A 17375-nucleotide genomic window follows, 5' to 3' on the forward strand; every position below is an offset into this window, starting at 1 on the left:
TGGGCCCTACTATTAGGTAGAGTAAGGCAGCTGCCTAAGGCAGCAGGTGCTGAGGAGCACAGAATGGATAGATCTGTATGTGCTATGTGGTCTGACAGCCACCCACTAAGCTACTCTACTGCCCTTTGATGTGGTGGAAGAAACTGCCCTGTCAGCGTTGCAGTAAGATCCAGCTGCCAGTTTAGTTGGCCTTTGTACGTGGAACTGGGGTGTCATCTTTTCCTTTGACTCAGGCAGCAAAATGTTTAGGGCTGGGCTAGCAGCAAAGTGATTTAGGCTGGGTTTGGGGGAAATGGGACAGGATCAACATTTTAAACCACCTTGCTAGCTTGAAAAGCTATGAAAGTACTAGAGTTGGTGTATTAAAAGTGCAGCAAGCAGAGTTGGCCCTGAGTAAGTCAGAGTAAGGCAGCTGCCTAAGGTGGCAGGTGCTGAGGAGCACAGAATGGATAGGTCTGTATGTGCCATGTGGCCTGCCAGGCACCTGCTAACAAAGCCTGACTAACAAGTATGGATGGATAGTGAAAAAGATGGTTGGAGAAGGTTGCCAATCCTCCTTCCTTTGATATGTAACGGAACAATATCTGTGGAAGGCGGCATTCTGTAATCCTTGAGGTCCTTTTCAATTCCGCTTCTCTGGGAGTCATAAATCCCCTTTAAGTCAGGTAATTGTCTTGAACTGGAAAATACTTTGTAGCAGCAAATTTAGCATGCATGGCCCTAGCGTTTTCCTGCAGATGTGTGAGCAAATACCTTAGCATGGTATTTGACAGCTTATTTTCTGTGTTGTAACCTCTAACTCATGGGCTGCACAAATATTCTCTTGGATATCTTAGATAATCTCTTCTCTTGCCAGGCATACATAAGCACCAGAACATGATTTTAAAAACAAAAGCTTACTTGAAGTATGAAGTGAGTCCTGCACTGGTACCTGTTGTAGCCTCTAAGAGGCTGCTGTTGACAGAACTTGGAGCCTGGCTAAGTCCAAAGTTATTTATCTTCTCTGATTTGTTCAGGGTCCAAACCATGGCAATGAAGCTTATGTTTTATTGTGAATATTTCCTGGGTTAGTTACTTTGGTTCAGAGATCAGGCAGTGAATAAAAACCAATCTGAGCTAGCAGTGAGAAGCTTCTTGAAATGCTGCATGTGGAGCTAACAATGAATGCCTCCCGGATGTCCAAACATTGGGGTCATTCTCTCTGTCCACAAGGAGGTAGGTACTTTGAAGAAAGATCCAGTTGGGGGCTGAAGGCACCTCCCACTTCTTCCCTAAAATCAGTTTTATTCCTGCTTTTGAAGTGGCCAGTCACAGTTTGGAAGCCTAGTGTTCCTTACTAGTTTCTACATCTCTAACTTTGCTTGACCTTAACAAGAATTCATGTTTTGCTTGCTCAGAGTGTCACTAACATGCAAGTTTGCCTTGGGGGTGGGATATGAAGCATAGACATGCTAAATGTAAAGCCATCTCTCTGCCCCTTTTCTTTCAGTGCACAGCAAAGGAGCACCCAAGCAAATAAGAAGAGGGCAATCCCAAACCAGGTATGGATTCATGTCTCTTTCCTTAAGCTGAATAGGGCTTAGTATTGGCGCTTTCAGTCCAGCCTATTGGGCCATGCCATGTATAATTGTAAGATGTGAACTGACTTGTGAGCATGGCCACAGTTTAACAGAAGAGGTAGATGCTCTTCTCTGTGCCATTTGAAGACAGAAAATAACCAGCTATAGGAAGTTCAGGGCCTCCACCAAGTCATCTGTTGCTTAACTATTTAGGCCAGAGTAAATTCTGCAAAGTGCCCTCCATTTTCTTTCCAGAAGTGGTCCCAAAACGATGCCAATTGTAACATAGTTAGGACAGGAAAACCTCCGGGCCGGACGAATAAAGAAGAATGCAACCCTAACATCCCTTCGGGGATTTCCCAGTCTTGAGACTCCTCCTATGTGTGATAGGCAGGACTTGAGCGCAAGACTGGAAATGTAACTTGTTGCATGAGCTTTAGTCTGTATATAATGTATCTGGATATGTTAATTCTTGTTTGGAAATACTGTGATGAAACATTAACACTGTACAATTATGAATAATAGCATGTAACGGTTTTCTTTTACTGTTTGTTTCTGCTTTTTCCCCCTACCATTTTTTGTGCTTTCCTGCTTCCCTTCCCTCCTTCTGCTCCATTATTTGGTTTCCTTCACTGTTCTGTCCCCTCACCCTGCTTTTCCTTGTTTTACCTGCACCACTAATTTTGCCAACCTCTAAAAGGGTGAGATACTGGTAAGTACATGTATACTGTGCTAGTAAACTGAAGCATAAAACTTGGTGATGGAGACTTCCCTGCCCCCCAAAAGTAAAAGTCCTCAGATTTGGGTCACCTTTCTGCCTCAAATAAAGTGCACTTAATTGAATGGAAAAGCAAGTGACATCAAGCAGCGTTCCAGGAGATCCAGACATGGGAACTATAACTTTAAGCTCAGTTGCTAGTGCGGAATTCTTGGTCTTATCGAGCTGTCAGGGAAGGTGGCTTTAGGTAGGGGTGGCGGCTTTCTGAACGCTTCATTTAGCCTGCAGAGGATTGGTACTAGTTGCATCCTTCCTGGGATCCCAGGGGCATTTTACTTGGTGAGAAATGGGATAGGGCAGTGCCCTTATGAAAAGTCTTCTCTTCGTACCTGGCTTGAGGCTTTACCCACTCTTCCTTTTGTGCTGTGTTGGTATGGAGTGCCATACACACGCTGGTAACCTTATCCTTACTTTAAGAGTCACGGCTCCAAGTTCCAGTTGCCTAAATGTCCCTGAGCTCTGGCTTCAGCTAATACTGAGAAGCGGATCTGTAGCTCAGAGTGGAAACCATGTATCCCAGTGCACCTTGGCTGGTAAATGCAATGTTACGAGCAGCAGGCAGGCAAGCTCTCTTCTGGCATTCCTGACCATTTCTACTCATTTCCTTCTTGAAAGTGCTTCTAAATCCCTCATGTAGTACATCACACCACAGTGATTGGCTTGCTCTGTGGAGTGTAACTTCAAACAGCCCCAGGAAGTCCTAAGCTCCAGGTGGGAATAGTAACAGGTGACTGACAGTCTTGGATGTTCCTGAGATCCGTACTGATGAACATTGTTGGTGGGAGCAGAGAGCTGATCCACATGGATGTACATGTCGCTCAAGCTGTTCTGGAAGATGAGACACAATAGTCTCAGTCTTCCAAAAGCAAGACACTTGCATATTCTCAACACTTGTTTTGCTACCACCACCACCACCACCACCTATTTGCTGAGTGACATGTTCTTCGTTAGAACTGGCCATATGAAGGAACATCTGCAGTTTGGGTAGTGCCTAGCCCAGTCAGAAGTATTAGTTCTCTATCTTCTCTGCATCTGGAATAGTGATAGTGGTCCCAGATGAAAGAAATATTTAAAGTTCACTTGTAGTCTCAAAGTGTGCCCAGGAATGTGGCCATCTTGGCAAATGCTGACAAGCAACAGTGGCCCTTTAGAACTTGAGTTGCCTGGCCATGCTCAAGATTGCATTAAATGCTACGTCGGTATTCCCAGTTTGTTTGGCAACTGCCGTAACCTTCCTCCATGAAAGCTTCTGGTCTGATGTGTACACATCACCATCTAAGATCTCAGTTGCTGCCGGCTTCTCTGTCATTCCTGGGGTAAAGGGATTTGCATGCGCCATCATTCCTTTGTGTGCTTTTCCCTTGTCTGGTGACACTGATGCTGCACTACGCTTTTCCTTTAAGTGCACTAATTCCTAAGAAATTTGGATAGTTGAGTTTGGCTTTGATTTGCTACTTGATTAAGTAAACCAACATTGCCCATTGAACTCAAAAGCCCCCGAGGGAAGTGTTGTGGATGGTGGTCTTGGAACTTGAAATCAAATGGGTAATTTGCTACTGGCTCTATAAGAAAATGGAATTGCCAGAAACTTTTGGATGGAAGAGGAGAGGATTGTCTTAATAACATAGATGCAGAGAAACTCCTCTGCCCACTTCTCTTCAGGAAATAGTTTTCTCATGTACTTTTGCTGGAATATTATTACCTAATTACGTTATACAGTGGCAGTGTACATATACACCATGCATGCTAGTGTCCATTTTGAATGCTTATGCATTCGTTCTGCTCAGATTTGAGATGCGGGAGGCTTTCTGTTCAAATATTATTTCCTCTGGACAAGAGATTCCCTGCCCTCAATTTCATACGGAGCTGAATGTGGAGCTGGTGTAAAATCAGTGTTGCAGTATGGACTTGCCTTGGGCAGCTTTCTCTGTACTCCCAGACAGCCTATCCAAAATTTTGATCTCGACGTTTTGAGTCTCTTGAAGAGCCTGAAAGTTCTGACACATCCATTTTCGTTATATGCTAAGGATAATTCTGTGCAAACCTCCGAAGAGTAATTCACAAATACTGTGCCGCGACACAGTAGTATACTGCAAGGGATTAGAGGCTCATCTGAGCCCCAAGCAACCGTACCTACAGAGGCGGTTACCTCTTGCGTCTGCTTCAGCTGCTGCTTTTGAGCTTGCCTCCTGAGCGGGCGGCACTCTCTGAACCAGGCCAGAAGAAGAAGGATGCACCCCAGCGAGGGTAATGGATCCTTGACTCTTTCACGTACTCCCTTTCTCTCTCTCGTGGTGTGTGAGAGTGACATGTGCCTCAATTCAGCAATTTCAGTTCAGCAAAAAAGACCACCAGGTATCAGGAGATTGGAAACACTACCATAAACTTCCTGATGGCCTGCCTGTTCTCCATGTCTCCAATTCCAATACGGTCCCTGGTCTTCTGTTGCTGGCTGTGAGAATGGATTGTGCTACAGTAAGAGGAAAGTGGTGATCTGACTGGCTGGGCTGTGTCTGGTTTTCCATAATGTTTTAAAGTGGAATGTGCTTTTTTAAGCCATACTAGGGTGTAGAACTCATATTACTGTGTTTGTGAGGAAGTACAGAGCCCTAAAAATACCTGCACCCCTTCCTTCACCATCTTGCAAACCTGGCTGTGATGCTGGAGGAACAACAAATAAGTAGACTGATACCCAGAAGAGAACTTCTCTTGTCCTTTCTGCTCAGAACTTTCCCTGCCGTACCTCTCTCTTGTTTCCAAACCTGTCCACATAGCCCGTTTTACAAAGGCCTCTTCAGGCAAGTCTCTTCTCTTTTCCCCCAGAAGGAAGCAGAAATAGCTTCCCTGGACTGGTGTCCCTTGTTCTCCTCAAACTCCGACTTTCTCTTAATCTCCTTCTTCTTCCACATAAGTTCTCATGGTCTCTTTCCCTCTTCAATACTTTTTGTCCACTCTTCTGCTGGTATTCCTATAAAATTTAATTAGCTTTAAAATGTGAATGTTTCCTGAGTCTTTTAAATTAAAAAAAAGAAAAAAATATACTTTAAAGAGAGGAAATTGTGGCCTAATTTCCTTTCTGATGTCTTGAAATCACAGCACCTTCCATTCCTCTACCATGCAAACGAGTTGAGTTAAAATTGCAGCTTGCCACAGCCCACGCCCACCAGTGCACCACTCCTTGGGTGTGTCTGTCGCCTTGATATCTATGTTGGCAGCATCCTAAGCAGCACTGGAAAGATGAGGATATCCCTGACTGGTGTGCAATTCTTTACCCCATAACCTTTTTAATGATGGTTTGGAATGCTTAACTGCAGTTCAATCCAGTCCAGATTCCTTGTCCCTTTCCAAGGCTGCTCCGAAGTTTTGCCTGTAACATCTGTAGCTGTTGTGTCTAACTCTGCTCAGCCATAGCCATTCGGTTTGCTCCCCTCCTCCAGGGAATGCTTTGGTGTGACTCTACTCAAATGCCTCAACACATAGGAAGCTTCCTTTCCAGTCTGCTCCTTACTAACTTGTGTGGTGGTACTAACTTAGGTAGAACACATTCTGTGTGTTGTTAGCTGATTGGACTTCCTTTTGGAAGGAACAGTGGGATATAAACATTAAAATGAATAGAACATTACAGACTCAACATAGCTTTGGCTAACTATCCTTGGACTCTTGAGACTGGGCCCAGTTCTGCCTTGCAAAGTTTAGTTGAAGGGGGTTTGTTTTTTTGCTGCTGTGTCCCTTCTCTAAGGGCCCACCCAGAAGGTGGGATGTTGTTCAAGTCGAGGAAAATGAAAACTTGAGGAGTCTTTAGTATATTGGGTTCAAATGCAACAAGTTTGTTGAGCTAACTCTCATGTTGTAATTAGAACTGTCCTTCCCGGTCTCTTGTCTATAAAAACTTGTTCTTTTCTTTAATGAGACAGACAAGCTATTCAGATGTCCAAAGCACAGTTCTAGGGGGAAGTGGTTAATTCTTAATATACCTTGCAAGCCTTGTGAGGTGAATAGGTCATGAGGAGTCCCCCTTCATACAGATAGATGGTGGCCAGATCAACACCAAGCAGGATATAGCACTTTGAAAGTGGTTTGAAAATGGTATATGGAATGTGTCATGGCCTCCAACAGTTGTCAATACTGTTATAAACCATTATAAAGCAGTAGTGTAGATTCTGTCAGAGAAACCAGTTCAAATACCTGCTCAAATATGGTATTTACTGGGCAGAGCTTGATCCTCATGTATTTCACAGGATGGCTGCTGTTCTGAGCTCCATAGAGCAGCAGTTTGCAAACTTCCTTCCATCAGGGAACACTTCCTGCATCAGCTCGTCTAAGGAGTTCTGTGCACTACGGCACATTCTGGGCACATACTGCTCACACACAAAGTACTGGCCATAGGCCCATTGTTCCAAAAGGACACCCACTTCCATGTGGCTGTACATAGCAGGGAGGGCTGACGGTGGTGGGCAAAACTGTCTGTCAGGGTAGTTCATCCCCCCTTACTCATCTTCTCATTCAGGATAAGCTTCTGAAGAACCCTTGCACTCCTGTAAACACCGCTTGGAAACTATTGCTTTAGAGAGATCACAGGATATAAATGTAACAAATTAAAATAAACAGTTGTTTGCCTGATTTGAAAAAACAGGCCTTGAAGTTTCTTTCAGGATAAAAGAATGCTGTCATCCTGGAGCCAAGTGTAATTCCAAACAACCTGAGAACATATCATCTCACCAAGAGACAGAAAAGCATCAATATTAATATTTCAATGGTTATCCTCATTTACTTTTTATTTTGTGAACAGATGGTTGAGGTTGGGCTAGCTTTGGCAAAAAAGTAAAAGGGCTGAAGTCAGTCAGAGCAGTGAGCAGCTCTCATGTTTTGGGACTGATCTGAGTAAAAAGGCAAGTAGGGTTGGCTTCTGTAGGCTGGCGTCTGATGGGCCCTCAAAATCACGGAGGAGGAAATGAGCCACAATGGCTTATTTCTCTGACAGCACGCGCCGGGGTGTGCGCGCACAATTACCCTTGCCATGTCGTGCTGACTTGACAAAGGTGGCTTGTTGTCATGGTCAACAAGGCACCTACAACCCATGGATTGTTTTAGGATTCCAGTGTGGCTTGTTAATCATGGCAGCAAGCCACCCTTGCCAGGTTCACACAACACAGCAGGCGACGCCGTTGACGGTAATTATGCAAATCCTGTTGTCACACGTGGTGGTGGGGCAATGTGCCACTGTGGCTTATTTCCCCCTCTGTGATCATGCGAACAGGTTCAGTGAGGCAGTTCCCAAAAGTTCAACCATAGCTCTAGTTGGAGTTGCCTGCAAGGTTAGTATAACTTCATCAAGCAGGGAGCTGTTCCTTCAGGGGAATACTGTGTGTCTCACTGCCTACAAAGGACAAATTAAGGTGTCATAAACCGTGTCCTGCTGAAGTTCTGGAGCGGGCTAAGCAAGGAGTGGCCCGTGCAACTCAGTGCAACTTCAAGCAGCAAGTCTCCCTTTTGTCCTGAGTTTGTCACTTGCTCTATAGCTACTTTGAGAGAGTTTTATGTTGAAAGGCAGTCTAAAAATAATTTAAATAATAATGAAAACAATTAAAAAGTATATGATGCAGACTGTTTTTCTGCAAATGGACCATGTGCGCTTGAGGCAGGAAGACTATTGCCACCAGTATGCTGTGGCTGCTGGTTCCATCTTTTCAGGCTTTTCTGGGAGACCTACAGGCTTGCTAATTTGAGGGGTATTGTAATGTTCTTAGCTGCTTCTTGCTGTGTTCATACTGATGGGTTCCACATCCAAATTGGGCTATAAACAACGTTCTGTCTGTTGCTGTAAAGTGAAGCAGCTCCTGACCAGCTTTTACTTGTGGCAACCTGAGTCAATAGGTCAGAGTAATGCTGTGTGTGGGAATTCTCAGTGGTCTTCAGGTTTTACCAAGTCCATGATACTGTAAGTCGAGGTGCATTTAAGCCTTCCCTGTTAGTTCTCCTCCTGCAACTAGGGCTAGAATTTTAGTAAGTCATTGTTCAAACCTCTTGATCCTGGAGCATCCCCCTGCAGCTTGTGCTCTGCAAGATAGCCTGTAATCTGTTCTTCATTCCTCCATCTTCCCCTCTTGCTCCTTGATTTCCTCCAGGTCATCCGGCGAGGCTGGCTGACCATCAACAACATTAGCATCATGAAAGGTGGCTCAAAGGAGTATTGGTTCGTCTTAACGGCAGAGAGTTTGTCCTGGTACAAGGATGAAGAGGTACGTAATTCATGTGTGGTATATAGTTGCATTGAAGAGTGGGCTGGGCTGGGCTGCATTGCAGGTACTCAGGTTGAATCCTTGAAGTCACACACATTTGCCTATATTTGTTCAGGTATTGTGATATTGCCCGCATCTCTGAAATTGGCCCCTTGCTAATTGATGCTGAGCTAAGCATTTTATTGAAAAGAGAATTGGTAAAATGAAACACACACACACACCTCATTGTAATATTCTAACTCCCTCACACATGCATACTTTCTACCATTGATCTTTAGAAATAGTTGTGTAACAATTTGGTGTCTTGTTGCTCCTTTATTATTTATTGTGGCATGAGCGTCTGAGGGTAAAGGCTTGCTCCATCAGTTGCGTGATGTGGAAAATCTGATAAGAGACAAATGAGGACCTGCAATGAGTTTTGGGAATGGGGGAGAAGAAAAATCCTTTGCCACTCCCTTTCTGCCCCCCACTCACTCTTGCTCCCACAATGGCCATATCCATTCATCTGCCTACTCACCTTCCTTCCACCTCTGTAACCTTCATTGGGCAAGCATTGAGCTCAGGAGCATAGCTTAAATAGGGCAAATTTTGGCTGGAATAGGGAGGCACAGAGAAGAAAGCTTAATCATTCCCTTGATTCCCAGAGTGAGAGATGAATGCAAAACGACACCATCCACTCACAGGGGGAAGGTATCAACAAGCCTGGGAGTACCCGGAGGTTTGTAGGAGTACAAAACATCTTTATGGGGGAGAAAACTAAGGGGGAACCTCGAAAGGGTCCCACGGAGACTGTGTGTGCTCATTAGCTACAGAATGCTGGCTGATTGTTGGAGGCAGTGGGGACAGAATGGAGTATCCTGGAAGAATCCAGAGTAGGAGCACTTGACAACACAACGTTTTGTTGCAGACCTTACTTTTAAGAAGTAATTTTAAAACATAGGAAACGGCTTTCCCCAGGTGACGTAGTAGTGCTGGCAAAAAGAGCCAGGAATCCTAGCTCCTAGTTGAAAAGTATAGGGATTTTGTTCTGTAAGAACTGGCAACCCTAGATATGCTTATTAGAATTCCCTACTGAACTCGGTGAAGTCTATTAGAGACCAATGTGGCTGATGGGAATTGTAATCCAAAACATTTGGAGGGCACCAGATTATGGACCCTTACTACAGTTAGTATTTCTTGATCTTTGAGGTCTTTGAAATACACGGAACAACCAGAACGGCTACTGAGTAGAGGAATGGAATCAGCATGTTTTCAAGGGTGCAAGGTGGGGCAACTTGTGGCACTCCAGATATGTTGGCTTACAACCTCCATCATCCCCTACCACTGGCTATGCTAGTTTGGGCTGATTGGAGTTGTAGGCCAAAGCAACAAGCCTAAACAATATATTTTAGAAACATAGGAAGCTTATACAGAGTCAAGAGTATCAGTCCCATCTAGCCCAGTATTACTGATTCTGATGGGCAGAACTCCAAGGTTAGAGGCAGCAGTCCTTCCTAGTGCTACCTGGAGATCCTGGGGATTGAATCCCAGGCCGTCTGCATGTGAAGAATGTGCACTACCACTGAGCTACGGCCCTTCTCTAACCAGTACTCTCTGGAGGCAATTCTTATGTTAATTCAGTGTGTCTGGATTAGTTCTGCTGTCCAAAGAGTTGTCTTCATGCCCAACTTCTTTTAATGACTTTTTAATATCCTAATAACCAGACCTGGAAGGAAATATCACAGCCATCCATGCACAATCTGTTTTTATGAATGATAAAAATGTAGACTAAAAACAGAGACATCCATCCCTCCTTCTGCCCAGACTGAGCTGCTGCAATGTCAGTAAAATTAAATTCCCCACCCCTCACTGGGTGTGTGTTCATGTAATTCATTGAATTTCCTTTTTAAAAAAACAAGCCAGGCGATTCTAAGCCCCAAATCCCTTTGGTTTATGATTTAAGTTAAGGTGTTTTCAGTTATAAATTGATTGATCCATCAATGGAAATTGTAGAAATGGGCAAATCCCTTAAATTCAAATGGTGAACAGCTCAGCAATTATGAATCAGTGAGCATTAGTGAATACTCAAGAAATGTGTTTTAATTCAAAGTTGCCTTATCATTATGCAGTCATGATTCATTTCTGGAACCCATATGCATTCTCTCAATGCCACTTAGAAATTTTGGGGTGGAGGGAAGCAGCCTATTGCCTGGCTAATCGTGCAGCACTTCTGTTCCTTTCATGTACAGCATCCATAACAATGCTTTGTCCCTTGATCAGCTGCTGCCCCATGTTTACAAATACGGAACCATGGAAGAGCAGGAGGCAGCTCCTGCAGCAGGCAGTGTGGCATTGGCAGCAGTGTTGCCTGTCAGACAGGTGGGCTTTGCCACCTGAGAGGAGACATGTGCAACACCGATAGGGCTCCTGCAATTTCTGTCAAGTACTCCTTGGGTGAAATTGGTGCCAGTTTCAGGTAAGTGACAGTGCAGGTTTCCAGTAGGAGTGGGAGTTGTTGGGCAAGTCTGGTTGATGCAGACATTGGGACTGTGGTTTGGGGTGATGTTTGAGTTTAAGGAAGGGATTTTGGACTGCCTTGTGTAGTTGTTATAAGCCATTCCCTGGCAACTGCTCACTGTCCTCACTACCTGCCCACTGCAGTCTGAGATGATGGATTCAATCCAACGCCATGCTAAGAGAAGTTCACTAGTGTGGCAGGATGTTCTCTTTACCCCTGCTGGAAAATCTGCTCCACGGGATTTCACAGCCCTTTGGAACATATATTTAGGAGAGGAGGGGGAGGAATTGCCCTTGTTCCGATTCTGCTGACGGAACAGCTTCCATCTGCAGAATTGCATCGTTGGATCCAACGCGATATGTGCAAGTCAGATGGAGGATGCAAGGATGGGGGTGGGTGCAGTCTGCACTGTTCCTGTTCAATATAATCCCCCAGAACCGAGTAGTGTAAGCGAACAAAAGTTTTTTTAATAATTTTGCAGGCAGCTGTTTTTGCTATTTCTCTGCCTGGTTGGTTGTTGTAGGTTATCTCTACCACTGATATGTCAGATTTCTTGGTTGGTTGGTTGGTTGGTTTGGCCGTCAGTTTATGCGAGAAGTAAAGATTCCCCTCTACTTGCCCCACAACTGTCTCACCTGGAGGTTTGTTTTTCTTTTCCTAACAGATGAACTTACGATTTGGTTTTGAAAAGGCTGCATTTAAATTATGCTTTTGAGGCATATGCGAGTTTTTATTACTTGGAAATTCCCAGCCACATTTAATGCTAGAGTCAGGGCTTAGAAGCTCAGCATATTGCTTTGTAGATTTCAGATCCACTTTTTTAAAAATATAGTCAACTTCAGCAATCAACAAGCATACACCAACATAACTGCCCTTTTGAGCACCTGGGGAGAAAAATGCGACTTGTGCAGGCACAAAAAGCCAGATGACTCTAAGAGCTTTGATTAAAATTACAAGCATAAGCCCCCATTCAGGGGCAAGAGAGCTTACCTCAAAATACATTTATATATTGCGGGAGTAGGTGAGTTGATGTCCTCCAGATGTTTTGGACTACAACTCCCATCAACCCCAGCCACCATGGCCAGGGATTATGGGAGTTGTCGACCAAAACATATGGAGGGCACCAGGTTGCCTATCTCTAGATCGGACTGTCCACACAACTTTTGTTGTACTTCAGAAACGTTACTAGGAAGTTAAAACACCCACCTCAACTTCTGTGCTTTGTAAATAGTAAACACAGTCTAGAGTCTCCCATATTGTGCTTGTACCCACACTTCCCTTTGGTCTTTCAGCCCCAATCTTCTTCTTCTTCCTCTGCAGGTTGAGGGAACACTGGAGCTGGGCTCAGTGGTATGTCCATCATGTGCTTGTAAATTCTAAACTTTTAATTTTGACTGCCAACCTCTGTGCTCGGAAGCTTAAGATAATTTTTGTAAATCTTATGCATGTTTAACCAGACATAAAATCAGCAAAGTGGGGTTTAACCTTCTCCTTTTGCTTGTTGACTTGTTTGTCTCCTCAGGATAATACAGATACTTGTACCAATAACCACCTTCACCCAGTTTTGTATCTGGGTGTTGGGCTACCACTTTCCTTTGGTCCCTTGCCCAGCATAAGTCCTTCCTAGGAGAAGACATCTTTCTAACCCAAATCAACAGATAAAAGGAAAGCAGGGAAGGCATTGTGCAGTTAAGTGGTTACGGACTCCATTGTGTCCTGATCTTTAGTATTCCCTCAACCTGCAAAAGAAGAAATTAGGGCTGAAAAACCAATGGAAAGTGTGGTTGCATGGATACTAAATTGTAAGCAAGCATAGAATGTAAGACTGTGGAACATGTTTACGCCTTACAGGGCATAGAAGTTGAGGTGGATGCCTTAACTTACAATGTCCGTGTGTTTTGTTGCATAAGTGAATTTGTAATTGCTTTTAACTTTTCTCTTAAATCATAAGAAGAGCCCTGAGGCTGGATCAGACCAAGGGTCCATCTAGTCCGTCACTTGGTTCACGCAGTGGCCAACCAGCTGTCGACCGGGGACCCATAATCTGGACACGGTGCAACAGCACCCTTTATTGATTTTTCTTAGAATATTAACAAACAGTCTGGCTGCTCAAGTTGTTAGCACATATTTTTTCAACAGGGCAGCTTCTAGAATAAGAGTAGATAAGATAAAACTTAAGAAACATATGTATATTATGTACTCTTACCACTGAAAAGTCTTAACATTTTTTTTTAATGTTTACTATTTTTAATTGTTGTAAGCCGCCCAGAGAGCTTCGGCTGGGGGGCGGTATATACATGTAATAAAATAAATAAAGAAAGAAAGATTTAATTTAATTATTGTAAATAAGTCTGATTTTAACTATAAGCATTCTAAAGGCATTGTTTAAAATATTTTTGCCCTGTCTCCCAATGGTTCAAGGCTGATTAATAGACAATTTTAAGACTACATTAAAACTTCACTAAAAATAAATCATATACACGGTTTAGGGTGTTTTAAGCAATGAAAATTATTGCGAAGTTTATTTTGGAATGGGAGAAGACAAGAATTGTAGTATATTATCATTTTATTTATTAGGAAAATTCGGGGGCCCTTTCTGCAACAAGTCCACTTAAGGCAGCTCACAAAAATACTAAAAATAATGCAGCATCAATGAAATAGCGATAGCAGCAGTTAGAATATATAAAAGCGAGCAGATTGCTAAAACATAGGCTGGGGGTGGAAATCAACTTCACTGCCTGCCGAAAGGCATAGCCTAAAGAGGCCAGGCTAACCTCTCCACGCAAGCTGTTCCGTAGTCTTCGGGCCACCGCTGAGAAGGCACTTTCTCTTGTAGTAGAACAGAGTTCTCTTCAATGTTTCATAGAAGGTTGGAAAGATGTGGGTGTACTTAGAGCAAGTGATATACCATTAGGTGATATTCCGGGGCACAATAAATAAAAATGGAGGAATGTAGCTAGAATGAATAAAATTGTATCCTCGCTCTTTAAGCTAAAAAAAGACAGAGAAGCAAACATGCCAACAATTGGCCGAAACACGCACAAAAAATTGCCAAATTGCCAAACACGTCGGAGGGCTTTCTCAAATGTTGGGGAAACCACTGTGGAGATAAAATTGCTTTCATCTCTATAGAGAACCTATAAGCAATCTTATGCTGAATGTTATTAAAACATTTTGGTTGTGTGTGATTTAATGATTGCATTTAATCAAATACAACACTTGTGAAGATGACAGAAGATCAATTTGGACTGAACAAGATTCTCATCATTATGGCTAGTGCTCTTTTGGCCAGTGGGCCTGTCCAGCCCTGAATTGATGAGGCCTCCCTTCTCCCAGATTCCTCACACACCAACACTCTCTTTGGGGTGATTAGCCCCACATATTATTATAATTATTATTTATTACATTTATATACCGCCCCATAGCCGAAGTTCTCTGGGTGGTTCACAGTCATGAATTTGTGGAGAAATTTCTGTTCCTACTTCAGTTTAAAGTGTGATGGAGTCAGCTACTTAGCTTTCTAGCCAGGTTCATATCTATTAGGCTTTCTGTGTTGTGACACACCAGTTGTGGAAACCCCCCCCCCCTTTGGAGGCCAGTTAAAATATGGCTTTTTATATGGCCTTTGGGGTCTAAATTTGCCTAAAAGTTGCACGTCGTTTTAATTGTTGTATTGCTTTTAAACTTTATGTTGGTTTTAGCGTGTTAATAATTTAATGTGTTTTTAGCTGCGTACGTTATTTATTGTTTTATACTGCTAATGACCTCGCTAGCATCTTACTGGATGATTCCATTGCTCCGTAATGTAATATGGTGGTCATGGGGAAAGTGTAGGAACGCCTAAACACCATCCTTGGGGGCCAACGGCGTGGCCTTCCAGAGGTTATATATATATTCTGCCTACAGGCTGTATTTTGCCAGTTTCTGGCTGTAGGGCCTAGAACTGTAGGTTGTGTACTGTTAACGGGTAATATCAGAGGCAAACGGTTGGAATGTCAAAAGCATATAATCTCAGAGGCAGGAACGGTTTCGAACTTCTATGCCATCAGCTCTTTCGTTTGTCCAGCAGTGTGACTTATATAAAGTGGGAGAAATAGGTGAAAGCTGAAAAGCAGGGATATGAGAGGAGGAGGGATGAAGTCTGCAAAGTAAAGTAGGGGTGAGTAAGACATCAGGGCTTGGGATGGACCCCCTCAGTTTTTGCTTATAGGCTTCTCCTCTCTGAGCTCCTGTTGCCAGAGAACTTAAAGCGTGCTACGGTTTTAAGGGGTGGCCATTGAACACTATCGGCCAAGCCATGTCACAGCAGCTGCCCCAGGAAAGGGTGAATTGTATTTGGTTTGTATATAGTTATTTAATTATTTCAATTATAAAATGCCTTTCTGTCTATGTCCACCCAAGGCAGAAAACATCAATATGACCATAAAAAATACAATAGCATTGTACGTATTGTAACAATATAGCATTTTAATAGAACTTAATCAACAATACATGAACGTTATAATTCAATCCCTGTAAAGAAAATGTCCAAATCCATAGAAGTAAAACAATAAAACAGCAGCATATTCAAAAACACATCAATTGCTGCCATTTGAAACAGGTAGGTTTTTAAAGCCATTTGGAATTATATAACTTAAGAACCAGCAATATTAGCAAAAGTTAGTATGTTTGGGTAATAATCCCTTCCTTCACCATCTATTGTCATGGTGAATAAAAGCTTTGTGAGCGTGTGTAGAACTGTGGATTTTGCCCTAAAAGAAAAGGAAGTATATTGAGCTAGTATCTTTTTTCCCCTCCCCCCCCCCCTCAAATCACAGCCAGTCCATTTCCGTGGGGAGGCCTCTCTGGGGGAGCCTTGTCTGGAAGATGAAAACCAGCAGTCCCAGCATAAACTACGCTCTCTCTTCTGAAGTGACAAAGCTGTTGAAACCGAACCTTTGCTTGCAATGAATTTGCAGCAGTCTACTTCCCTAAAAAAAACCCCTCATTTTAAGTACATGTTCCTAGAATGCATGGGATTAACAAGCATACTTAACTATCAAACCAACCTACATTTAAAGTCTGACCCGACCCTCAACTCGTCTTCTTTTGTGATTGTCAAAGAGCATTAGCCATTGTGTTCAATTAGCCAACTTCTTGTTAAAGGTTTATGTTCTTGGTAACATCAAAACTTGGAATGAAGCTGCTTCCCCAAAGCAGAGGCAGAACCTTACCTGAACAGCAAACGATGCTAATCCAAGCCCAGTCTAACCAATGTGCAGACTACTGTACACCTTTGTAGCTTCCTGAACAGGTAGTCTGAACACTGGGCAGGCGAGACTGGAATTCAGAAGCTTCCCTTCCATGTATTCCTGTTTTGTTCTTCTTTCCTAGGTTTTGTAAGTGGAGCAGTTCCATGAAAAAGCCACTGTCTCCTCTGACGTGGCAAAGTCTGCAGCTCAATCCAGTCTGGAAAATAGTTGGGGCCTTTCAGGAAATCACGGAGGGGGGGTAGCTGTGGTTTGTGGCCTCTGTTCAAAGGAAAACGTCACTTTTGGGATTCTGTATGTGTGTGCAGTGAAGGAGGGAGGGAGGCAGGCAGGCAGCATCTTGGAGCTATAAACAATTCCAGATGTAGTTTTTTTTTTTGGTAGAGCCTGTTCTGTATGACTCATATTTGGGGAGCGGGGAGCTCACCATTGCTAGGCTGCAGCTTGTTAAAGAAAGCAGGGTTCTCTAACCAGGAATGCTTTTGCATTCCCAAGTCTATTCTTCGTACACTAGCCCCATCTACTCCAAAGTTCTGAATAGTACGGGTAGCTGGGATTGCAACGGATATCCAATAGCAAAGCAATCAAGTGAAATTATGGTATTTAGTGGCTATAGCAAGACATATACCAGTCTTGGGGAAAAGATCTGCGAAGACCTTTAAATTAGATTACTAACTCCTTCACCAGGCTCCTCCCTCTAGGTGCTGACTTCCCTTGGATTCATCTTGTTGAGTGATGGGGGTCCTTCTAGCCCTGTAATACAGTTTGCCCAGCGAGCTGGGAGAAACGTCAATCTTTTCCTACCATTTCTGTTACCATTACTTTTATGCTGTCCATGTTCCTTTCAGCCATGTTTGAGACGCTCCAAAAGAACTAGGCAATAGTCTACCTTGCAAATCAGCAACTAGGCTGAGTACTTTAAAAATGCATAAAACTATTAAACAAAACCCTTTTCCAGACATTACAGGAACAAAACAATTAGGAAAATAAAAATGCTGGTCTATTGCAAAAATGGGATCTATATAAATTTGGAAAGTCTAGTACTTTGGGTTT

The 17375-nt window shown here is 43.2% G+C and overlaps 1 protein-coding gene across 8 annotated transcripts in view; it reads left to right on the forward strand.

The window, feature by feature from the left end:
- DNM2 (dynamin 2) overlaps positions 1-17375 on the forward strand; it is an 80860-nt gene that overhangs the window by 46420 nt on the left and 17065 nt on the right. For 2 of the 8 annotated variants that reach the window (XM_063119055.1, XM_063119053.1), the window contains exons 13-15: positions 1490-1553; positions 8463-8576; positions 12394-12423. In XM_063119055.1, coding sequence (XP_062975125.1) covers positions 1490-1553; positions 8463-8576; positions 12394-12423 — 208 coding nt within the window. Of the gene's footprint in view, positions 1-1489; positions 1554-2259; positions 2272-8462; positions 8577-12393; positions 12424-17375 lie in introns of all 8 variants that reach the window. The other 6 variants (XM_063119058.1, XM_063119057.1, XM_063119060.1 and 3 more) reach the window with 4 other exon arrangements.

The sequence above is a fragment of the Elgaria multicarinata genome, chromosome 3 (assembly GCF_023053635.1).
Source record: "Elgaria multicarinata webbii isolate HBS135686 ecotype San Diego chromosome 3, rElgMul1.1.pri, whole genome shotgun sequence".
Lineage (NCBI taxonomy): Eukaryota > Metazoa > Chordata > Lepidosauria > Squamata > Anguidae > Elgaria > Elgaria multicarinata.